Source organism: Pezoporus wallicus, unplaced genomic scaffold, assembly GCF_028554395.1.
Source record: "Pezoporus wallicus isolate ANWC-B61680 ecotype Strahan unplaced genomic scaffold, APGP_CSIRO_Pwel_v1 contig_13480, whole genome shotgun sequence".
In the NCBI taxonomy this organism is placed as follows: domain Eukaryota; kingdom Metazoa; phylum Chordata; class Aves; order Psittaciformes; family Psittacidae; genus Pezoporus; species Pezoporus wallicus.
The window spans coordinates 1,014,592-1,040,195 of NW_026641917.1; the positions used below are offsets into that span (position 1 = coordinate 1,014,592).

General features: G+C 42.9%; 1 protein-coding gene across 8 annotated transcripts in view; it reads right to left on the minus strand.

The window, feature by feature from the left end:
* Positions 1 to 25,604, minus strand: part of ST3GAL3 (ST3 beta-galactoside alpha-2,3-sialyltransferase 3) — a 188,065-nt gene that overhangs the window by 24,760 nt on the left and 137,701 nt on the right. For all 8 annotated transcript variants that reach the window (XM_057425831.1, XM_057425832.1, XM_057425836.1 and 5 more), the window contains 2 exons: positions 21,084 to 21,270; positions 80 to 226 (listed from right to left, as the gene is read on the minus strand). In XM_057425831.1, the coding sequence (XP_057281814.1) occupies positions 80 to 226; positions 21,084 to 21,270 (334 nt within the window). The remainder of the gene's footprint in view (positions 1 to 79; positions 227 to 21,083; positions 21,271 to 25,604) is intronic.

The window sequence follows — 25,604 nt, forward strand, 5'->3', positions numbered from 1 at the left end:
TCAGTAAGAACAGTGTAAGACTACTGCTGCTTGGTCTCCCATCTTTCCCCACGGTTTGCTTGCTTTGCTTTATACCTACCCCTCTGCCCATCAGGCCATTGTTGAAAGGCAAACCAATGAAGCTGAAAGCTGCCTCCTGGATGAAGTAGGGATTCAGGATACGTATGTCATGAGGTTCTCTTGGGACACGGGTCGCCACTGACTTCCAAAAGCCATCAGAGGCACTCTGGTAACAGTAAAAAAAAAGAAAAAAAAAAAAAAGGAAAGATAAACCAACAATTATATATTCTATATTAATTATAAAAACGAAAATGCACCACTGGCAGCAGTTCCCACTGTCCCTGCTCACTGCCACAAGCACTCATGAAAAGTTGTAGGGGAGCGGGTGCATCCTGGAGGGTTGACAGCAGCTTGTGCAGATGCACTAGAACTAGTCTGGATGACGTGTAAGGAAGACAGAGAGTCCTGGGCTTCAGGACTAATAACCCCCTCCCTGGCGCCATCTTTTCACTCTTAATTGGCACTTCAACTAGTCTGGATAATGGCTTAAGCATTCCAGCACACGCTGTCATCACTCCCACCTGCCTCCAAGGGGACGTACCCTTGGATAGCAAATGCTTTTAAGAACATTCAAAGAGCTAAAAATGACCATGCAGCTCTACTCATGCTTTAAACTTTATCCTAGATTTATCGTCTTCTGTCAGGTTTCATGTGAACTAAGATGTAAGCTGATAAAGATGACATCTTGTGAAGAGTCATGCATGTTCATGGTACAAGGGGAAAGAAGTTTTCACCCTGCACACTTGCGAGAACACTGTCCTGGAGTACTGCTGCCCTGCTAGACAGCCCTGCCTAGAGGGCAGCTCATGCCTCTCTGCCACATTGCTTTGTATCATTGCTCCCACTGGTACACATGTTACGGGTATAGCATGTACTGTCCTCAAAATAACTGGAGGCAGGACTTACAGATCAATTACATTCTAACATTTCATTTCTGTTTGGGTTAAAAATCCAGATCAAGACACAAGGAGGATGGCAGGAATTTTAATCTGCTAACCAACAGCTTTGGTAGGATAATCTGATTAAATAACTCCTTGCAGCACTGAGCCATCTTCCTTGTGAGCTCCATGGCAGGCATTACACTCTGCGTAAAAAGCATGTGCTTTGGAAGTCATTATTTACACCAGTTTTGGATTGCTTGCAGTTTAACAGTGACTTTATGGTTGCTTTCAAGGCACTGATGAAAATGTGGGGGATTCCCTGCAAAATCCTCAGGAGCCTCTCCTGTCCAGCAGTGCTTACCCCTGTAATTATCAACTGCAATTCTGCCACGGCCGATGCCTACTACATTTCACACACTACTTGCACAGTGCACTGCTCCCGTGGACTCTGATGCCACAAGGTGTAAAACACCTTACAGAAGCTTCTTTATGGAACAATCCCATGGTTATCTTTAGCTGCTGAATTTCAGATCATAAAGAATGGAACTTTAGTTGATGATTCGTGCTACAGTTAGCATTAATGCAGCAAACTTGAGCAGGATCTGCACTCTTCTCCAAACCAGGAGTCTAAGCAGACTGCCACTGCTATTCTGCCTTGATCCCACATACCCTCTTAAAGCTGCCCAAACATAATATACTTTGCTGACCAGAGCAAGGAACTTTTGAATTCACATTTCAACAATAGCAAAGTGCTCTCAGGACCGTAAATGGAAAAAAATCCTAATTAACACTCATATTCCTTCATTATAATTGAATTAGAAAGAATGCCTGGTGTCAAGCAGTCCAACACCTTCCATGATAATATGACATTTTCAGCCACGGAACGATTCACCATTAAAAAAAAACAAAACCCATTACAATAAAATATCAACTTTGTAACTGTTAATAAAGTCCAACATCCATTTGACAAAGGGATTTGAGGGATTCGGTATGTCAGCTGAGTTTTACCTCCTTGTGAAGATTCATTAAAAATTGGATAAATATTGAACCTTTGGAATTTCCTAAAGGCACACATAAAGCAGTTCCAGGGAGGGAGGGGGAAAAAATAAATAATAAAAAATAAAATCCCAGATTCCACTTGCATTAAGCACGCTCCAGGTCTCACAGAGATGAAGATGATAAACAAAAATCTTGACCAGCTACTCGTTCAGTGAAACCATCTTATCATGGGTTTGAGCAGCAGGCACACCCTGGAAAAATAGTGTGTGACCCTGAAACTAAAATAAATTTATAAGTTCAATTACAATTTCACATGCAACTCTAAATATGGCATTGCCTAAATTCTGCAAACAATTCAAACCGAAGGTCTGCAAGCCATTTAAAGTGGACACAAGTCACCTTTTGTTTGGACTCACACTCTGTAGGAGATTCTACACAAGTAGGCAGTCTTATCGGCTTTTACGTTACACCCAAAACATTAAAGAGAAAAGAAGAAAGATTACAAACATTTGAGACTTTTATTCTTTGCTGCTGCTGGAGCTGTTCAGAAAAAGATAACCACATATCATAGCTGCTCATTCTCCCAGTGCTGCATGAACCACTAGAACCATACCTGGGCTTCTCTCAGCCCATATTTATTCAATATCCATTGAATAAATGCCAGTGCAAAATAAATGTGGGCCCTATCCCTAGCTGGGAATACAACCTCTCTGCTCTGGTCCCTTCTGTATGGCTGTTTCTCCTGTAATCCTTCCAGACTATTTCTGTTAGCATTTTCCTCAGCTATCCCACTGCACTGAAATTGCTCTGGTTTCTCCTTTCTGTCTCATTTGTATTTGCTCTGTGTTCTTCCCTGTAACTTTTCTGTCGTTCCCCTGAGATTATTATTGAGGGACACCTGGGGTAGTATTTCATTTTGGTGTGCTTTCCCGCTCTAGTTTCTGAAACAATTGTAGGGGCAAATGTGGAGTCTCAGCAGACAGCTCTCACACTTCCACCTATACAGTAAGCAAAGCCCTGTGTAGGGCTAAAGAACTGAAAACTGTTTTCCTGGCTTGTAATTACTGCAATTCTCAGCTTTGTGGTTTGGCTCTCCAAACCCTGTTGTTTTGAGCTACATCTCAAACCTTGTGGTTTTGTTCTGCAGCTTGTCACTGGCAAGCTCTGAATCGCAGCACCACCACAACTGCAAACCCCAGGAGGCTGCTCCCCTGACGCAACCCCCTTGGGAGCCGCAGCGTCGGGAGCACAGCCCCTTCCAAGGCTCCACGCTACTGCTGATGCTCGGCTGCCGCTGGTGTGGATGTTCAGTCTGATTGGACACAGATGTTCAGCGAGGTTTCCAAAGCAATTACTTCCCATCAGGGAACGCTGTCCCTTTTTAGGCTGGGAGGAGACAGGCAGCCACCCCAGGAGCAGCAGGCACTGGGAGAGGAGGCACGCTTTTCCTTCCAGATTCGGGAGCTCGGACTTGCTGTTCGAGGTTGGGGGCATCCCTTGTTCTCTGCTACAGTCACCAAGCCTGAAGTGCTTAAGGGTGGCCCCTGAGGATGTAATATCTCCCTTCCTGATTATCATAATGATAATAAGTCAGTAAATGAGTCTGAAGATGGCTTAGGCAACGTTCCCACACTACTTCATCATCTCCTGGCACCAAAGTGGAAACCATAGGGTCCAGCCTGGAAACTGTGTTGCCCTGGGTCAAGTTCCCACCTTCCTCATTTGTTGGTATTATTGTGCACCTGCAGCCTCAGTCACAAAGGTGACAGCATTCATGGTGCAAAGGGCTGCCAAAAAGGGCTGCCGTTATAACCGTAAAGAAACAAGCAACAGAGAGAGAGAGGCAGAAAGGAAAAAGTGACTGAAGAGCAAGTCTATGAAGGCCACAGCATTTTTAAGTAATCCTGGAGTGTTTTCAAAATTGGATAGTTGTAAAGGACATCACTAAAGGCTTTAGAAGAGACAATTTAAAAAGCAGAAAGAGTATGGATGGGCCAGGGCTTTCAAGGCAGTCTCCTGTACAGCTCTCATCCAGGGAGAGAGACAGAAATATCCCCTCCAGAAACACCACCCCAGGAATAAGTGAATACAGATACGACGGACTAGAGATGGCAGGTTATGAGGAGAGCTCACCTATGGCAGGGCTCACCTAATAGCTACAGGGACAAGAAAATCCAGCTTTAATCCCTCATTCTGACCATTTGCAGAATACCGAGTGTAACAGGGACAGTCAGTTGTAAGCTATTTTTGTCTCCATTCAGTTTTCCGTCTCTTGTTCTCAGATTTACCAAGGCAAAGGACAACATACACTAAAATAAAATGGGGAAATACAGAGACTTAGCCAAGAAGCTCACCTCAGTAGAAGATACAAACAGGCTGAGTCTCCCAGAATAAAAACATTTCTAATATACTAAGCAAAATGACGAGTAATGCCACTGCATCCTGATGACACAGATGCTGCCTCTTCCGTACCTGTCATACTACTGGATTTAGGAGTATAAGCAGCATTACTCTAGAAGACTTTTAAGTCTGACGGGAAGAGGACAGGAAGACTGCAAAGGTCAGCTATGTGCAACACAAAGCTGAACAAAGTCTGGGTATGGAATACTCTGCTGCAGAGCAACAAAAAAGATTAAGACTGGAGAGAGAACCTGTGGTAAGTGGACAGGATTGCTTTTCAACTCTGGTAAAACCAGAAATGGAGAGGAAAAAGGGCATGACGGAAAGAAAAAGGCAGGGGATGATGTACAGTCACAAGACCTCACTGTGCCTGGGAGCACGTGCCTGGGTGTTCACTGGGATCTCTGCCCCCACCCTGACTGGAATGTGGTTTATTCTATACCCGCCACCCACAAGCACTCACTGTCACACAACCACAGGGTACAGAAGAACCTCTGCAATCCATCTGCAGAGGTTTTTGAAAGGTTTCTGCTCAGGCGTAACTGGATTAGATGTGGAAGATGTATTTCCACTAGAGAATAACCATCTTATCAGCCAACGCTGCATTTCTCAGCGGTCAAGTAGACACGGAGGCCTAGAAAATGCTCTTCTACAAGTGGTAATATAAATGAAGTTGCATCATTTGCACCGATTATCAAAGCAACAAGGAATTTTTAGCAACAAGAACAGAGGTGCTGAGAGCCTGCAGTCTGGGTTGATGGTCCACTGCCAGACCAAATAGCCCCCACTTATATATATTTACCCAACTTTCTCAAAGTGATGGAGAACCCCTTACCACCACCCTCTGTACACGGCTCCAATGGCCAGCACTTGTTCTGAATGTTCCTATCTTCAGTTTCTAGAGTCTAGAAATGCTCTAGAGTCTAGAGCCTTTTGTTCCACTGTTATCTGCTCCACTGAAAAGCTCTTACTCTGCCTGAAGAAGGGAAGTTGCAGATTGTGCTCACGCTTTTCCCTCTGTCCTTCTGTCCTACTGTTGAAAGAAACGCAGCTGTTGGATTATCCAAAAATGTGATACTTCTAATATTTTATAGTTTTCTTTCTTCTCCCAAATACCCTCCCACTAAGTCTAAAATCAAATGGTTGATATTTTCCCAGAGCATTCCCTTGTTGGTATTCCCCACGTCCCAACAGCTTTGCAGCACCCAAGAGAACTCCTGACAGGCTGTAAACCCCTCCAATTTGTATTTACTAATGTTTCTCAGTGTAAATCTCATATACATTTTTTTTACCTAGCGTTTTCAGCAGCAAAGCATGATGGAGACAAAGGCACCCCAATATATGGTACTAACTAGAGGTTTTTTTTTCTTTACGCAAAAACCTAACTATTCCTCATTGTTAGTTGAGCTAATGATACTTCACTACACTGGCTAGAGATTAGTTTCCTTAGGTTTGATAACCGAGTTGAAAAACACAAGAGAAGGGAAACTTAATTCCAAGTAGTGGTTGCAAACTGTAAGCTTTGTGCCAGATATGCAAACTACACAGCACCCTGGCTACACATGAAACTGGAAGCTGCCCCATCCACAGATACTGGCTTGGAAAGCTGCAACTTCAATGGTGACAAAAGCCAGCCTGGACACGAGGGTGGCACTGGTACATCACAAAAGCTAGCTAGAACTTGGCAACCTGCTCATTCCTGTAGCTGTCAGTAAGAAGTTTCTCCCTCAGTTACCTGCAGGCATATACCGCAAGTAAGCATAAAAGCATATTCAGAATAAGCCTACTGAATTTCAAACTTCATTTGACCTATGTAACTGAGTGCTATAGCTAACCTAAATAGAGATAGAGAGGGCCTCCTGTGTTGCTGTTCTAACACCAGCTATCATCTTCTGATTCACAGGACTAGGTAGCACGAGAACAAGGCCAGCTCTAGAGAGGCAGGAGAGCAAAATTATTTTTAGGCTGTGTTGTAATTGAAAAGGAATTCCTTTTTAAAAAATGAGTTTCTATGGTTTTATCAGTGTAACTGAGAGCAAAATACAGTTCACAGTTGTAGGATCACAAAACGCCGTTAAAAGAGATCGTCCTGTGAAGAAAATGGAACTTGGAACATTTCAGATGAGCTGCAGAAAAACCCTGAAGATTATTCTGACGAATACAGTATTTCACAAGTCAAAGCATAAATGATAGCTCACATACGGTGTGTCAGAAGATGTGTCTGTACTAGGCGCAAACAGGGTGATGGATAGACTGTACTACGGACTCTCTCAAAATGTAAGTTGGATTTTGAGCCAGAATTTGAAGAAATATTCCTGTTTTGAAAAATCATAGGAAAGACAGAAGTGCTTAGTAAAAGGAATTGATTTAGATAATTTATGTTTGTGTTGCAGTTTTTTTGCTTGTAATACAATAATCCTTCAATGAAAACGTATCTAGAGCAGTTTCAGAAAGATCCCAAAGAAGACCAGGGCTCTATTAATATCACCATTATTTACAGGGTATTTTATTCCCATAAGGGACCAGCCCCTTTATTTGGCTATTATTTTTATGACATAGTTTATGAAATGTCATACTCTTATAACATCTATGAAAAGAATACCAGGGCTGAAAGGCCAAACACACGTGTTAGTAAGGACCGCCCTGCAACTTCAGCTCAGGATTTCTGTTGTGAACAGCGACTTTCTAATTTTCCCACAAGAAATGCTCATATATCTAAGTGTTTTACAAAAAATCCTTTCATATTTAGAGCATCTCTGCAATATTTGGCATATATTACACCATTTGACGGGGAGAAAACAGGCAAAGTTGAATGCACAGTTTCTGTTGCCTCCTGATGCTCTACTGCAGGCACCTCAAGCTGAATTTTCAGTACATTTGTTAAGCTCACAGTACAACTCTATTGACTCTGGTGCTGCTGAACACCCACCTCTCCTGCTGAATACCCAGGTCTCCTTCATATTTGCACCACAAGACTTAAATGTGTTTGGGAAATTCTTATCTAACTTGCCCAGCATCACATTGGTCATTCAAAGGCTAAACCACCTCCTCAAGAGGTGTCTGTAATCAGACCACTCTTCCTCCTCTCCTTTCCTCTCTCCTATCTACTTGTTCTACAGCTTCTGCAACTACTTATACCAAGGCTGAATGTCTTGTGTTACAGAAATTAGCCCAGATCTCAGTCTTCCCTCTCCACCAGATAGACAGCTGTGTTCTAAAAGAGCCAGGATGTAACCATATAATTAAGGATAACATTTGCACATGAGAATTGAATCAGTGTTGAAGATGCAATCTTATTCTCTCACTTTTCTTAACTTCTGGCAGCTTGAGTTTTATAACCATAAAGCTCTTTTGAAAAGTCTTAGAGAGTAACTTTTTTTCTTTAATCAACTCAGTTAAAGAGTCACCAAAAAATTAACTCAAGAAAAATTCCACCAAACAGAGCAACTAAACCCAGGGCACAGTCCCCTAAGTGTGACTACAAGCTCCTGTAAGCTACTGTATTCTTGATCAGCCACTGGAGAAGAAAAAATGCAGCCTCTTATAGGGCTCCTGAACTATTTACACCTAACAAACCCACAAGTGATTGAGGAGTTCCCTGATGGTTGTAAACTCTTTCTCTGCTGTCCCCCATCACCCTTCAACCGCCAATACTGCTGCTCCTGCCATGCACCAAACCAGGCTACTGACTCCTTTCTGCTGTCCAGGTGGCTGGAAGAAGGAGAATGAGTTCCTGAGAGTCCCTGCTCCCAGGTCTGTCATCTATGCCTGAACCTTTTGTTTAGAGGAGCAATCGAAGGGAAAATCCTGTTTGTTTCTTACATCCTTGGAAATGCTGCATCCCAGCTAACTGTATGGGGAGGGCACCTGACCAGTGCAGGCAGGGCAGGGGAGCCCTAGTAGGACAGACATCGCCAGCATCCAACAGCCCTATGGAACATCAGACCAAGCCATGGGATGTCACAGAACAGCAGGAGCCACAACAGGCTGCCACAGTAACAGTCTCATCAATTCCCAGACACTGCCCTCAAGAACTGGAGAATCTCAGCAAAATAGTGTGTGAGATTGGGGTTTATTTTTTTAAACGGGGACAAAACTCTGCATTTTCAGTACCCTCATCGTGAGAGACAGCTAAGTTATTTTAGCTGAACTTTCCAGCTGTGCCAAATACATGGCATGGAAAACATCAGCTCATAGATGACAGTGTAAGGAAAATGATAGAGCATTTCCCCCTTTGCTTATAACACAAAACATAAGATGATCCCAACTAAAAGCACAGCTACCTGCTCCACTTACAACAGTATGCCTGCACAAAAGGCAAAAAAAACCCAAACAAACAAAGCAAAAAACAATTAAAAAAAGCTATTTTTGCAGGTTTGGTAACAATGCATGAGGACATCCCAGGGTATCTGAGGACACCCATCAGGAAAGCCTTTTTTAGGGAGCTGAACTGGTTCACAAGTTTGAGTACAAATAACTCCTCAAACAACACACATTTAGATTAAGCTCTTGGCACATTACAACAAAAAAAGCTAAAGGATCACCACAGGAAGAATTATGGCCTAGAAAGCCTCATCACTTTCTGAAGTTATCTTAAAGTGAGTCTCTAGGGAAATTTTTACATTGTTTTTGCAGCAAGAGTACACAGAAAATCTCTCTTCTCCTATTTTGGCATCTCTGCTGAAATGAGCAGCCAAATAATTTGTATGTTCACTGAGTGTTCATATAGAATATATACAAATTATTCAGCATTCTGAAGAAGGAGAAAGCAGGAAGGTCAAAAGAACAAGAGGCTGGGATGATGCCAACAAACTCCTGCCCTAGTTTCTTTTCTAGATTTGCATTAATAATAGCTGTTTTACAAATGAAGAGTTGTTAAGTAACATTATTCAATATTCTTAAAAGATGAGAATTTAAATAAACTGTAATCCAAACAGAATATTTACAAGTTTTTTCTAAACAATCAAAGTGCAGATGCCTGGGCCAGGCTTAGTGTTTTCGGTACTTGTTAGTTATGCCCATGGCAGGGGGGTTGGAACTTCATGATCTTAAGATCCTTTCCAACTCAAAGCATTCTACGATTCTATGTGCAAAGTTAAGTTCACAGAAAAAGATGAGAACACAACTGAGGGACCAGCTGAGAAAAGCTTCCAAGCAGACCTACCAACAGCCTTCTGCATTCAACAGCTTGGGCATTTTTCTTCAATTGTATGTCTCTGATTAAGAAAATAAATAAAAAGTAAGATACTAACGCCGTTACAAACCTGGTCTTAACTAAGAAGAGAAGAATTTTCCTTTCTGTTGTCAGGACAAGCATTCATATTAAATAACTGTGCATGTTGAGGTAGGAGAGAAGCTGGATCTAGATGGGGAGGAGGTCTGGGATTCGCACCCCATGCACACAGGAGCATCCTCTTCTCTTGCACAGAGAAACTGCCATTTTTCTTGGGAAGAACCAGAAGCACAGAAAACACAGCTGGAGCACAGGGGGAGAGATAAAATTTGGGAAGATAAAAGCACAAGGGGAGTTTAGCTACCTCACTGTTTATTATAGCAAACTGGAGATATAGGTCAGCCCCCTGTCCTGGAGCCATCAGTGCTTAGAGGCAGAGAAAATACTAGATTGCTCAAACAGCACCAACTATGCAAGTAATCCACGGAGCCCGCCAAGGAACACATGTGTTTCAGGCATAAATCGTCCAATCTATTCCTTTCTGCATTAACATCTGTCATCATGACACTACTCAAAATGACTGAAGACTGGATCGTATTAACAACCACACATTTTGGATAAATATTTACTGTTCAGATTTCTTTTATTTTCCCCAGTTTAAAGAAAAAAAAATGCAGATAGCAAACTTCCTGAAGCTGTGAAAGGGGAGTCTCTTTTCAGGCACTGATAGAAAGCATGTGATTTCATCTACAAAATCAAATCAGTGTTTCTCCCCTCCTCTGTGAGTCTTCACACTGTATACGAGTGAACTCACAGCATCCTGTGGTGTTGCAATGCTTTCCAAAGTGCTCTTCTGGGGAATTTTGTTATGCTGGAGGTTGCTCACCTCAGAGATTCCACGAAGCCTTCTCCCTCGGGATGCAGAAACAGAGCTGGCTAATTGTACCCCAGGAAAAGAAAATTTTGCTGTGACCTTTGCAGGCAACTGGATGAAGCAAATAACTTACTTTCATGAAAAGCTTCTCAAGGGTATTACTGGCTTGCTATCCCGCTCCTCATAGTCAACAAGTGGGTCATAGAAAGTGAAGGACAGGGGTCCCTAGAGACACAGGTCAGGATGGTGAGAAGGCAACACAAGACTCAGCCCTGTCCTGGGTACTCCTTGGAAACAGAATACTCCCAGCCACTGGATTAAGTCTGTATTTCAGAGAAAGCTGTCAGCAGTAACTGTTCGCCTCTGCAAGTGTGTCGTTTCAGTGTTATAGGCACAGATTTCTAGGAAATTACATCTGTCCAGGCTGATTTTATCTGGCTTCAGGTCCCAGCCACTACATTCTGCTATTTCTTATCAGCACTGCTTGAAAGGCCAAGAGAGACCCTGCTATCTTCCTGGATACCCTGCATAGCAGGGAGCAGTGCCCCCTCAATCATCAACTTCTTCCAGTCCTTTACTCTCATGCTGCTTGAGCAGAACTTAACCAAGATACCAAGTCTTGATTTTAAGACTTCAAGAGCAAATTCATCAAGCCTGTAGGGCAGATGTAGCAGAAATAATTATACCCATATTAATGTGCTGCCTTTCTTGGTTCTTTGCCTAGCTTCAGATATACTTCTTCCTGCTGAATTAAAAAGGCTTTTGAGAAAAAAATGTTCCCTCTAGGTAGATTGAGAGACACTACAAGTAAATCTCCCCAAAATCTCATGCATAAGCTAAATAAATTGAACTCAAATCTCTTAGGCTAAGGAAGGCTTTGCAGACTTCAAATGATTTTGTAGTTCTTTACTGAAGTGTTAACACAGAACATCTTTATCCTACTAGCACTTGCATGAGTAGTTGATACCCTCTGGGTAATGTTTCATTGTTGATGGTATTCTCTGACTTTTTCCATGTGCTGGATTCCCAAAGTACTGCTCCAGTATGGAGGAACATGTGCTGCACATGTGGGCAATGCAATATCCTCAGCAGGCATGGGCTGCACTGGTGGTAAAAGCCATGTACGTCTGGATGGAAGAGACACACACGTTTGCATGTGAGGCCAGGTGGAGATGCTGCTGTGCAAGCACTTACACTGGTCTGCCAGGTACCCAGTCATGTACGTATGGGCCACTGAACATGTATGCCTTGGCGAGGAGGCAAACACCAGTGAGGGATGAAAGGGAGGACAGAGCCTCATGGGTATTTGTGAGCTGGGGGAAATCTGAGATTATTGTGGTCCAAGAGGGAGGCATAAGGGAGCAGGACACAAACTCACGGGCAATCAGGCAATTTTGTTAGCTCTGCTATTTATGGAATTGTGTGTTTCATTAAGATCAGCATCAGATTTGGAAGGAATTTCTTTACATTGCCTCAGATATTCCAAACCTGTATTTGACCAATGCAACCAACCAGTATAACCTGAGTTTACATGCACTATGACCTTAAAATGCACCTACCAGCATTTGCATAATATTGATGTCTGAATATTGCCGGTCTGCCAAATAGGGCAAGTGCAACATGAGCATTCTCCTGATGCTTTTTCAAGACAGCTGCACGAGCTTTTCAGTTGGCCCCCACTCATGTTGGCTTTGCAAAAGAAGAGATGTGGAAAAACTGCAGCTCTTTAAATTATCCATCCTTTTTAATTTTGACTGAGTCATAGGTCAAGAAGGAAGGAGTGATGAAATATCTAGTAAAGGACAGCAACTGTCAGTTGGAGGGCAACAGACATCAGAAGAGATTAGACAATGACAATTTTAGGAAGAAAAATGTCTCAAGGTAAAGCAGGATGGTGAGGCAATTCCAGAAAGGATTTAATAGAATCATAGAATGGTTTGGGTTGGAAGGGATCTTAAAGACCATCTACTTCCAACCTGCCAGAGGCACGGACACCTTTCACTAGACCAGGTTGCTCAAAGCCCTATCCATCTTGAACACTGCCAGGGATTGGGCAGCCACAGCTTCTCTGGGCAACCTGTGTCAGTGCCTCACCACCCTCATAATAAAGAATTTCTTCCTAATATCTAATCTAAATCTACCCTCTATCAGTATAAGGCCATTCTCCCTTGGTCCTATCCCTACATGCCCTTGTACTCCAGGTGGGACCTCATGAGAGCAAAGAGAGTAGAGGGGCAGAATCATCTCCCTTGACCTGCTGGTCACACTTCTTTTGATGCAGCTCAGGACATGGTTGGCTTTCTGGGCTGCAAGTGCACACTGCTGGGTCATGTTGAGCTTCTTGTCAACCAACACCCCCAAGTCTTTCTTCTCAGGGCTGCTCTCATGCCTTTCTCTTCCCAGCCTGTAGTTGTGCTTGGGATTGCCCCAACCCAGGTGCAAGACCTTGCACTTGGTCTTGGTGAACTTCATGCATTCAAAGCCTCCCAGTCTTGTCAAGGTCCCTCTGGATGGCATCCCTTCCCTCCAGTGTGCTGACAGCACCACACAGCCTAGTGTCATTGTTAAACTTGCTGTGGGCGCACTCAGTCACACTGTCCATGTCACCGACAAAGATGTTAAACAGCACCAGTCTTAATACTGACTCCTGAGGAATGCCACAAGTCACTGATCTCCACTTGGACACCGAGCTGTTGTCCACAACCCTTTTCAGTATGAACATTCAGCCAATACCTTACCCACTGAGTGGCCAATCTGTCAAATCTATGCCTCTCCAGTTTAGAGACAAGGATGTCCTACTAAGGCAATGACTCAGTCTCTTCAGGGGGTAAATTATGCTTGGGTCTTTTCATTCAAGAATGATGTGAAGGAAAAGGAACTACAGAAGAATAAGAATTCATCTGGAGCTCTCCAATTTTTCACATCACAGCTAGGATTACTGCACCAGCAATGAAGATGATGTTGCCTTGGCAGATGTGGAATAAAGGTTCTTTAAGGACTACCAAAGCCTAGAATGAGTAATGCTTCTTATCTTTTAATAGGAAGCATAGTGCAAGGAAGACTGGGGTTAGGTAACAGCAAGCAAAGCAAGGGACAAAAAAAAAGACAAAACCCATGCATGGTGTGGGGATGACTGGAAGGACATGCACATCAGCAGTTTTCATTTTAAGGAGAAACTGTCTACAATTGGGGTAATATATTTTTCCTACAAATATAGATACTTTGTAAACTTTTGATACCTGGAATTTTTGATCCAGAAAACAGTGTAGTTACAACTATTTTTTTTCTTCATCTGCCCCAGAAGCTTTGATGAATGCAGCTACAAACTTGTGGATACTGATGATGATCCAGTCCAGGCGAACAAGTTTTAATGTCCAGCATGCATCCATCTGACAATATTAAATGCTGTGAAGGCACACTCCAACAGCATCAGCTGATGCTTGACAGTGTACTTACAGACACACTAAGTATGCCTGGGTGGGAACAGCTCTCAGCTATGTAGCGACCTGCCTAATCTTATTATGCTGTTGCATGCAGGTATGTATGAAGGGCAAGCTCCAGCCTGCACTTCCCATACCAACAACCTTCCTTTAGGAATCTGGCCAGGAAGTCTCCCTCCAAGGCCCATGTTGAAAACCGGGTCAGTTGTCTACTAAGGCTCGTGTATAGTCCTCACCACAGTTCTTGTTAAAGGCTATACAACCCAGAATGAAGGTCTTCTCTCTTTCTGGTCAGCAGGGACAAGATTTTATACAGCATATCTATGTATTTTCCAGCTTCTTTTCTAACCATGACTGGAGAAAACCTGGCTGACCTTCTCTCATAGGACACCAGCATTCATAGCTTTCCTTACATCTTCTGGAAATGGCTCTAATCTTATAGGTCAGTCACAGAGGAGGATTTATTTTTAACTTGGTTCCCTTGGGCCATACCCACCCCAGCACTTCACTGGGGGAAGCAGGTCCTGACCATGGAAGCACAAGCCCTCAGGCAGTATGCACTAGCTTTCTGCACAGCCAGAGATCAGAACCTAAAGAGTTGAAGTTGTCCCAATCAAGCCAGAAAGACAAACTAACTCCCAGCTACTCTTTGTCAAAGGAATATGGAATATTCTTCACAGAATACATCATGCAGACTCTCCCTCCTCTTCTCAGTCCAAGACCTTGTAGGAGCCAGAAGAGCCTGCCTCATTTTTTTCACTTTATTGCCAGGTATTTTCTCTGCTTCAGCATTTAGTAATGATTCAGCTGCCTTGACTAAAGCACTGAACCATCCTGATGATAAGGTATTCTTTAATATCAATTCCTCCTAAAATCCCCACACACTTTGTGAGTGGAAATGGCCTTATGCACCGTGTGCTAGGACCACAGGACAATCATCACTGAAAAGCCTTTCTTGCCTCTTTCCCAGTGCAAGCCTCGTCACGTCCTTTATGCGCATTGGCTGCCTTACTCATCAACCATACCTTCCTATATAATACTTCTGAAGGGATTAGTTATAAATGGCCATTTAGGTGAAAACTCAAATTTGTGAGAGAAATGGGACAACCTTTAAGCTAAACTCCCAATTCAAAAACTCTGTTATAATGGAGCAGCAAGTCCAGCTTCTGTCCCTTTCCACTCAAGTCCAAGGAGAGCGGGAGGACAGAAGGCAATCCCTACCCAGGCATATTTCTAAACAGATGGGCTAGAGCTCTGCCTCAGCACAGGATCAGGCATCACAAATCTGCAACCAAGCTTTGCATTCATACTGCATTAAGGCAACCAGTGGCAGATTTACAGCTCCACCAAAACGAGATGAAGGATCTTTCTCACAGTCCTTAAAAAAATTGAGAAGACCAACTGTATACAAAATAGTTTAAAGCAACAAGCCCCTGGGAGGAGGGAAGGGAAAGAAAATACTTGTGATCCAGAAGCAGGCTCTGGAGTGAAACTGCCAGTGGCAGTGCTCACTCCATTGCTCACCAAAGGCAAGTGACAGCACTGGAAAAAGCAGGTTCTCCCTCCCTAGCGCAGACCCAGAGAAACTGTCTGTTCAAGTGTTGGGCTCAAGTTCCAAACAAGTTGGAAATACATACATACGGATGAAGCTTTACTTGGGGGTGGACAGCAAGGACAGATTTACAGCCTCACTATTTTTCTCAAGCCAACAGGAGGAGCATGATGGCTCCTCAGGTTTTTTTTCAGGCATGCAAAACAGCCCACAGGCAAAGCTAGATCATAATCCAAGGAATCTATGGTGTACTATGAGGCTGTGACGTTCACAGTCTGCCCAAGCAAACACGTAGCATGACAAGGCCATTAACTAATGGGAGAAGAGAAGCTCTAAACAAAAGCTCAGCAGACAGTGAGGACTCTGGCAGCAGTCTGGCCTTGGCTCTAGCACAGTAACATAGGCTGATCAAAGCAGGAAGTATTGTGACATACATTTTAGCAGGACTAGAAGTAACCTGTTGACTTAAAGCAGGAATGTAGCTGCCAAATAAAAGGTTAAACAAAATCTGCTCTGCCGCCACATCCACAAGATCTCCACAGGCAGCAACCACCACACGCTGTAACAGATGTTGTGCCCACTGCTGGAGTCTCAACATCTGCTGAAGAATGACTGCTCCTCAAATGGCACCAGTGCTGTGTGCGAGTTGTCAGAGGCATGCCCCTGCAAGGGACAGACAGCCGAACTTGGCCTCGCTCGCAGGCAGGTGCTCACTCGCTCCTATGACTTTCACTATCAAAGGGAGCTTCAAGGTGCCGCAGGCACTCACTGCACAAGTGACTCCTCCTGGCAAAGGCTGCAGAGATTCCTGCTAGAAACATCCGCAGGCTCATTATTACATGTGAAGGAAGCCTATGAGCTGCCAATTTCTAGTTAAACCTTTGCCCTCACTTGGCTTCTTTACCACCATGTGCCAGATGTTCGGGGAAGTGAGTCCCAGCAAACAAGACTGCTCCTTCTGATTCACTAATGATGGGCAGAAAACCACCCTGGAGTCAGCCTCAGCACCAGGATGCGATGGCTGGTTTGCATAACTGGCATTTATAAATTCTTCCATTTGTTTCAGGACGTATCTACTCCCCACATAATAAACTTTCAGCTTTTTGACCACTATTTTAATAGAGAAGTGCAGTATACGGCCAAACCACCCTCCCCTTTTAATTCCTCTGGTAGTTTGGGTATTGAGGAAGACCCTCAGTCACTGAGAGACCCAGGGTGATGCTAGGTGGTACAGCAGTGAGAAGCAGCAGGGTGAGTCACAATACATACACAGGTAAAGCCTCTTGGCAAAAAGAGAAGTCCAGTAGAGAGTGTAACTGTTCCAAGTGACTGTGTATGAATAATCCACCTCTGGGGATGCACTAGGAACAGCCCTTTCATCAGAGGAGGGATGCCTGGAAGTGCAGCAGGCTCTTACAGCAATGACTGCAAGTCAACACTGCCAGACCAGTCACCACAGACACACGAACAACCCACATCTGTGACCCTTCTGCAGTAATCATGGGCTCATGCAACTGCAGGCTGTGGGACTCCAGCCCACTTCCTTTCCACTTATATATTGACATATTAGTCAGCATGGTGCTAACCATGTCACCTTTACGCCATTCCACACTCCTTTCCCCCCTTTTTTGCAACAAGTGTAATTATCTTTTTCTTTGGTTAGAATAAACTTGTCAAATGACTGAAATCAGATTACCAGGGTTTTAGTTGCTCAGACTCACCCATCTTTCCCCTTCTTAAAGACAGCTCTGTACTCCCCAGTGATACAGTACTGCCCTAACTTGTGGCAAGACTCACAAATTTGAGTGCCAGCTCACCCAGAACTCTATGATGGAGACTACCTTTATTTTGCTACTGATATTGAATATTTAGCCAAACTGGTCCTTTTTCTAGATTAATCTTTTCTCTCAAGCTTTTCTTTGCTTCCAGATATTTCTGGTTTAGTGTGAAATAAAAAACAGATGAGCTTTTACTTTCTTTTTTTTTTTGTTCATATTCCAACTACTCCTCTTTCAGGACACAGTGGCTTCCAGGGCACTGAGGCACCATGCAGATCTTCGGAAGGCTGTTGCACCAGACTCTATGTAACACACAAAATCCTCTGCCTCACTGTTCTGCTGCTGCTTCGGCATCACACTGATTCTTTTTCTTTGTAACATCTCCTGAAAATCCTTCTCTCTACAAAGCACTTATCCATTCCTCACTATGCAAGTGCTGCCAAAAGACTAACATAAGACAGAGCAAATCCTTCTCAGCTGCACAGAGAATAAACTTATCTGATCACTGACCCCAGCAATAAATAGCCATTTGCCTTTCATTTACTCTCTCAGATAAAGTCCTTTTGATTTCGCTTACTTGAGAGAGGACTAAGCAAGGATCTTAGTACCTGGCCAAGAATCTCTGATCAAGCAGGTCTAAGCAGCTTGAGGTCTGGTGTCTGAAATCTCATACCCAGCCTGTGACTGTACCATCAACACCTGCAGCTGCCATCAACATTCAGGGGCAAATGAATCATTAGAGGGCAGAGAGTTCAGCCCATTTTATCTGAGGAATGTGTCCACTTCCACAGCAGTCATGTTCTTTAGCAGGATGCTTCCATCTCCCCTGTCTCTGTCCTGAGGTCAGACTCTTGACTGTAACCACTGGTTTGCAGTGGGGATGAGGTTTTGCAGAGGGACAGACCTATGTCAGATAAGGAATAAGCAACAGTGGCATACAGAGCTCCCACGTCAAGCAAGTGCCTCTAGATGAACTCAGGAAAAGAAGAAACTCTTTTCTCTGGAAAATGAGCTAAGAGAGAAACAGAAACTCTCCACAGAGAGCACTGGGCAGGGATTTATCATTTTAAACTTACTATATACTGATAAAATACTAACAATCACTACCAGAACAAACAGACGCCTACATCTTATTCCCAGGGCACTGCTAGTTGTCCATCAGGTCATTTCTTCTAGCTAAGAGCACTTTTTGCATTGGTTTCCACAAAAAAAAAACAGCTGTTCTAGCCACCTGCTTGCAACTAAAGCCAGTGACAGCAAGATCCCAGCCTCAAACAGAGAGAGATCAGCCTAGAGAGAACAAGACAGATGTTTTCCAGTCACCTGGACTGCATCCCAAAGTAGTCAATGAACTGGCTCAGCAGCCTCAAAACCCAGCAATGATTCCCTTTGGGAACTTGTGTAGAACAGGTAAGGTGTCACAGGACTGAAGAATGGACAAAAGCAGTACCTAACCTTAAGAAAGTATAAAAAGGGAAGAAAGTTGATTTATGATTTCAATTCTCAGAATATCAGGATTAATTATTTATAAGCACATGAAAAAAACTCCAATCCCAAACCCACAAAGATTGAGTAGCAACCCAGGTGGATTTGTCAAGAACAAATCATAATTGAAAAAAATAAAGTATTTCTTTATACAGGAAAAAAAAAAGTATCACAGGGGAGAAGCAAGACATGAACTGGAATTCAGTGAGATTTCTGACATATCACTTTCACAAACATGCCAAAAAATGTTATTAATGATACCACATATAATATTACAACTTCAGAAGTGGCCAAAAAAAACCCAAACCAACAGACTAGGAGGAGTTCCCAGTGGCTTCACTGTAGAAATGGAAGGATGTTCTTACTTTGGGATCTGCCTAGGAACCAACTTTGTTTAGTTTTCATTATCAATCAACTTGGAGGATGAACTAAAAAGTATGTTTATTGAACTACAGAGGACATGAATCTGGAAAGAATGGCAGGTATGCTGGAAAGCTCTGCCAAGAGAACTTGGCAAATTGAAGAAGTGTTCTGGAAGAAAGAATTGGTAGACAAGTGCACAGTGCTGCTCTTTGGCAGGAAGAAGGAACAGCACAAGCACAGGGTGCAGAGCTGTAAATGATAATGCTTTTCAGTTCTTCCTGAAACCTGGAGTCTCAAGGAACTGGACACTCACTTTCAGTCTTATGCCATTGTGGAAAAGACAGTCAAAACAGCGGATGTATAAAGAATGAGAACTGCGAGGCTAATGAAGTAGCGGTTTGCTCCTCTCTAATTGCTGTACTCTGGACATTTTGGGCACTGCTTTAAAAAAAGGATGAATCAATTGCAGGCATTTAAAAGAGCAACAGGAATTGAGATCTGGAAAACATCACCTACAAAAACTGAAAATAATGGAGTATTTATTCCAAAGGAATGAAGGATAATGAGGCCAACCACAAAACCATTGAAGTAACATGCAGTGCAAGACACACGAGTTCTTTCTGCTCTCTGGCAAGCTGTGCACTGAAGCACGCTGTTAAGATCACTGCATTTTCTCTCCCCAGCATTCTAGCAAATTTTAACAAACTACTTCCTGCATTTTTCCAAGAGCAAGGGATACCATATCAGAATCCAGTGTCAACTGCATGACTACAAGCATCAGGTGGAAATTCAATTTGTTTTGAAGTAAACCAATCCATCCTTTGAACTTCAAACTAAATGCTAGGAGTCCCTACAACTGCCTTCAGGTTGCAAGACACTGACACTTCCAGGGCTTTCCCTTGCCCAGGAAGAACAACAAGAGTGTGACATAAACCAAAGAAAATTACTTTTGACTCAATTATTCATGTTATGAAGGCCTGTGCTTGTGCTTGCCCAGAGGCTGACAGGTAACTTCATCTGTCTGGTACCAGGAAAGCAATTGCAGGTTGGTGCCAGTGTGAGACAAGAGCAAAGTATGAGCCCTTAAGGCCATCTATGTAACAACTGAATACAATTATATCCCCAGACTTTCATTCTATATATGGTGAGCTGCCAACCTCCTCTCTCTGTCTCTAAACACAGGATATAACATTCCATCCTCTGAACATTAATCCATTTGTCTGATTATGTGTTGAAAAATCACTAAAGAAGACTTGAAAAGACATATATACGATTTGTAAAACAAGAAGTATACCCAAATAGAGGGCATTTATTCCAGATTTCATGACAACGGATAAAGACAAGCCATCAACTGAATGAGAAGTCACAACCTGATTCCATTTAGGATGGGTGAAGTACAGAGAACAACCCTGACTAGTAACAGGTCCATGGTACTTTAGAAGGGCACTAATGCAACTGACTGGGACAAAATATTTACATGGGGAAAGCAGTGGATTTACCATTTCAGTCTGTTAGTTTTAGACATGATACTGTTCTTCTGGGTGATACTTCAAACACAAATCATGAATCTCAGCGCAACAATAACTGAGCAAAATGGGATGGCCTGTGCCATTCAGGAGGTCACATAAAGTTTGGATCATAGCCTTTTCAATGATTTGTGCTGGCTCCTTTGCCATCACATCCTTATCTCCAAACTCCCATTGTTTCCTCTGCCATTGCTCTTTTCCTTCCTTTGCTCTTAAATCCCAACAGTCCATAAACCACACAAAACCCAGTCCTTTTATATACTCTTTAAAATAAATAAAAATTAAATTCATTGTTCATAGTACACATTAACATAATCTTGAATAGAAAGCCTCATCTGTGGTGCAAGGTCAGGTTACAGAGAGATGTCTTTGTAAAACATATTTAATTAAAGCTGAAATCCATGGAGGTAAAAAAAACCCATCACTTAAATGCAGCAGGACACAGAGAGGAACTCTCCTCAGATCAAAATGTGGCAAATATGACTGTGATACCACATCTGCCCACCATTTCTAATTAATGACCTTCACAATGTCAGCTGACAGAGTTCTTACCACTTTCTCCTTGTAAACAATGTATTTCAGCCACTTGAAATCCTGCCATTTGAATCCTGCCAGAACAAACAGGGAATCCTTCTCATACTGCTCCATTTTCTGGATTGCACCTTCAGGATATGTGATCCGGAGAGTTGTCTTGCCACCCACATCTTTTTCAAAGCCCTTCACTGGTGCAGAGTTCAGCCTGCAGGGCAACCAGAGAAGACACTGTCATGGATTCCCACTTACACTCACGCATGCTGATGATAGAGCAATGACTGCTGGGCAAAAGCTCCCTGTACACAGCTGTCAGAGCAGCGAACATTAACTCTTGCAGCTCTTCATCACAAACATTTGTGAAGCTTTATACCAAGTCACAACGGTTTAATTAGAAGCTATTTAAATTATTACATTGAATGCAATGCAAACCATTTCTGCATATCCACTCTTGTGATTTAAATAAGGTTGGAAGCTTTAGAAAAGGAAATGGAAAAACATTGTCCTTGCAACTTAGAGTTACAAACTAAGCATTAATATTTTATCATTGCTTTGGTGCATGGGGTTATTCCTCTCTAGGTACAGGACCCTACACTTGTCTTTATTGAAATTCATTAAGTTCTTCTCTGCCTGTCCAGGTCTCACTGAATGGCAGCACAGCCTTCTGGTGTACCAGCCATTCCTCCCGGTTTTGTACCATCAGCAAACCTGTTGAGAGTACACTCTGTCCTCTCATCCAGGTTATTGATGAATAAGTTGAACAAGTCTGGACCCAGTAATAACCACTGGGGACCACCTCTAGACTTCAACTTCTAGACTCTATGCTTACCTATGAGGATGTTATGGGAGACAAGTGTCAAAAGCCTTGCTGAAGTCATGGTAGACAACATCCACTGCTCTCCCCTCATCTATCCAGCCAGACTTTCCATCACAGAAGGCTATCAGACTGGTCAAGCATGATTTCCCCTTGGTGAATCCATGTTGACTACCTTCTTTTCCTCCACATGCTTACAGGTGTCAATCAGGATGAGCTGTTCCATCACCTTTCCAGGGATGGAGGTGAGGCTGGTCAAACATGGCAGTTTAAGCAAACTGAAACTGGTCTCATGCTCCAACCTCAGTCCAGAGCTTCTACTGCTCATCTTCCCTGCAGTGAGATTGTTTAGGAAACTAAACCAGCTAATAATTAAAAAAAAAAACCAAAAAACAACAAAGGAAGAATCTTCACCTGGTTTAATTCCCCAAACCAGTCCATCCGGAAGGCAGAAGCTGCCCTGCAATGCCAATGCAAAGGAAGGGGTTGTGCTGCATAGCTGGGTAAGGCTCAGAACCACTGCAGTGCCCCCTTGCAGAGGGCTTTCTGCTATGGAAGTACATCACAGTCTGAAAACACCCAAGCACACACAGCTTTGCTCTTGGGCACAGTGATTTCTAAGGGAGCGCTATGTATTTAGCTGTGCTTCTGTAAAACACTCCTCAGGGACAAAGTTTTTTCCCCTTCAAAAAAACAAACTGTTCTGGCATTAACAGCAATGATGACTTTCATAACATTGAAGTTATTCAGAACTTCTATTCAAAACTAGAAACCCAAAGCTGAGGAAACTTCATGTAACTTGGAATACAAATCTTGCTGACATCGAACAGCAGCCCCTGATGGAACAGCATTGCCTGCTTGAATTATTGCAGCCTTCTTGACTTGGGGTAGTTCAATATACTGGAAAGTGCTTATGGACTGCAAATTTTGCCGTGTAGGAATGTTAATGAGAATCTGAATTTCTCTTTTTCAGCCTGGGTAAGCAGTTTAGGTGGGAAACCTTTCAGTAGAAGGAAATCACTGTACCCAATCTGAAATTCTATTCAGAATTAAGGAGAATAAATTCCTTTGTATTTTTTAGTAAAAATGCTTGTTTCATTGTTAGGAATAAAACATTAAAGGGAAAACAACTTCAAACTTGGCACCACCACAATTTATACAAGAGATGAAGCCTTTTTTTTGTGGTTTATAAACCATTGCTTTGTGCCTTGACTTTGAGGTATCTAGACCTGACTGCCTGCAAAAACAGTGCTCCCAGCCAGCCTGATCCTTCGCTTTTTCCTCTGCTGCTGACAGTGCATTCACACATCACTCACTTCTGTTATGGGCATTATTTAAACTTCAAGGCTTTGCATCACCCTGGGGTAGATGACCCTACATAATGGCATGCGGCTCTAATGGTAACAGAGATATATACGATGAAGTAATACGATGTAGAGAAAACTAGTTAGACATATTTTTCATCTGTCATCTTGAAGTTGAGGAGAAGGCTAGTGTCTGCAGTCATTTTAAATGCCAACGTATAGCTCTCTGGCAGGGTTCTCCCCACCCCTACTTGCTGGGTTTGCCGTTTTCATGCTTACCTTGTTAAAGCTCCTCAAACTTGGGACCCCCTTAGTATCTAGACAGGAAGCAAAACAAATCATTTCCCCAAGTAAAATGAACTCAGGTCTCCAGCAAAGGGCCAGAGTGTAAGTTGCTGATGGAGTCCTAGTGATGGAGCCCTGCTAAGGAGCCAGCACCGTCAGCCCCATGGGCAGTGCCCCAGGGGCAGCGCAGGCAATGGAGCAGGAAATGTTCTGGCAGCCACAACCTGTGCTCACAAAGGTGCACACTACACAGCTTGAACCCCTCCTCAGGCAGGACTTGCTGGTGGTTAGAAACACAGCTAAATCTTAGAAAACCTCAGCTAGGATGCCAGGCCTCCTCATACTGCCCACAGAAAGGCAGTTTTTTACATAAGGAATTTCAGATTGGTTTTCTGTTTGTGCCTGCTGACAACATAGGGAGCTTAGAGACACTAACTCCTAACCTTTGCACCACAAAGACCCTCTCAGATATCACTGAAATACCATCATCAGGTCAATTCCTATCTCATTTTAACCAGATATTTTCTGACATACACTTGTTATTCGCCTGTCTACAATCTATTTCAAGGAGGCATTTTAGAACACCGATGACTGACTGCTGCAAGAAGCTCCTGCCAGGTAATCAGTGTGACAGCTGGGAATAATGTCTGCACTGAAATCTGATAATATCCAGTTAAAGAAAAACAGTAACTAACTCACTCCAAACTGGTTTACAACTGTCAAAGCTGATCGGTATCTCTTCACCACAAGATCAAAATTTCTTGCTGCAATTAGCAATCCTCACATGGTAACACATGAGGCATAAAAAAACCCCACATGCTGCCCAACCACTCCTGTGGCTGCAAATGTACCACAGTTTCCCCCTCAAAATTCACCTCCTAGGTCCCAAAATCTGATCCTTGGAAAGCATTTTGCAACCCATGAAATAAGATGCTGTAACCCAAGGGAATTCTCCAGCTTCCACAGGAGTTAGGAAGCAGTTGGATACATTTAAGAAGTTTATTCTCACCTCCTCTGCAATCCCACGTCCAAGCACCTGGCTTCATTTAACCTTTACAGTTGACTTTTCTCTCTTTTATCCATCCCACGAACAGCACAGGTGCTTAGCTGCCCTCTTATCCTCTCAGCTTGCAAACTGATTTAGATTTACTGATGTGGGGAGAAAAGGTTGAACTTTTCATTTGGAAATTAAATAGTGGCCTTTCTGACGTAAACCTTAGTGGGTGGCTTAGTCCAGATGGATTGAAATTGTTCTCTTGCTACTTTTTGAACAGTCTGAGCCCAAGAAAAAACTGTAACTGAATTTTAGTTCAGCTCAAATAACTGGAAGTCACCAGACTATGACGGGTAGTAAGAGCTCTTTGCCATCAACTAATAGTGGGATGAACTAGGAGAAGGGCTATGAAAGCTTCATCCTCTTCTGAACAGTCATTCTTGTGTCTGAAGCTCTGCTGGGAAGCACGGAACTGTTCACAGGAACAAAGGACTGAAAGGGATCTTCTTAGTCTTTTTGTCTGGAGTTAGAGGGTATTTATTACTATGTGTATGTTCTATTCTTTCCTCATGTGCCCATTACTAGCACATGGGAGAGAAAGGAGACCATGCTAAATGATATCTTCACTGTGCCTTAAATTCTTTTACTAATCCCTTTCTTTCTTCCACCTTAGTGAAGAATTTGCTATTTGCCACCATGTCTCATGGTTGACTAAAGTTCAGAGAGATGATATCAGCTACACTCCCTTTAATACAAAATCAGTTATCTAAAAACAACCTAGACTATGTTAAACCAGCTTTTATAAACTTACACTGCAGTTTATCCCACTTTTCATATTTACCATCATAGTATTTTGTTACTCATGACTCAGAACCTGCTATAGAGCCCTGTGTTTTTTTCCAAGTTAGACTAATGGGTTTGTAGCTCCCTAGAGCATGTCCCCCCTCCCTCCTACACACACTCTCACTCTCCATTAGTATAGCTATTATGTTTGTTAATCTCCAGTCACCCAGAACACCTCCCTGACTTGACAGATTTATTACTAAGAGTTATGACTAGACCTGTGATTTCACATATCGGCACATTTTTCAGTCATTCTGAGATGGCAATAATACAGGTCTTCAGCAAAAACACGAAGTCCTAAC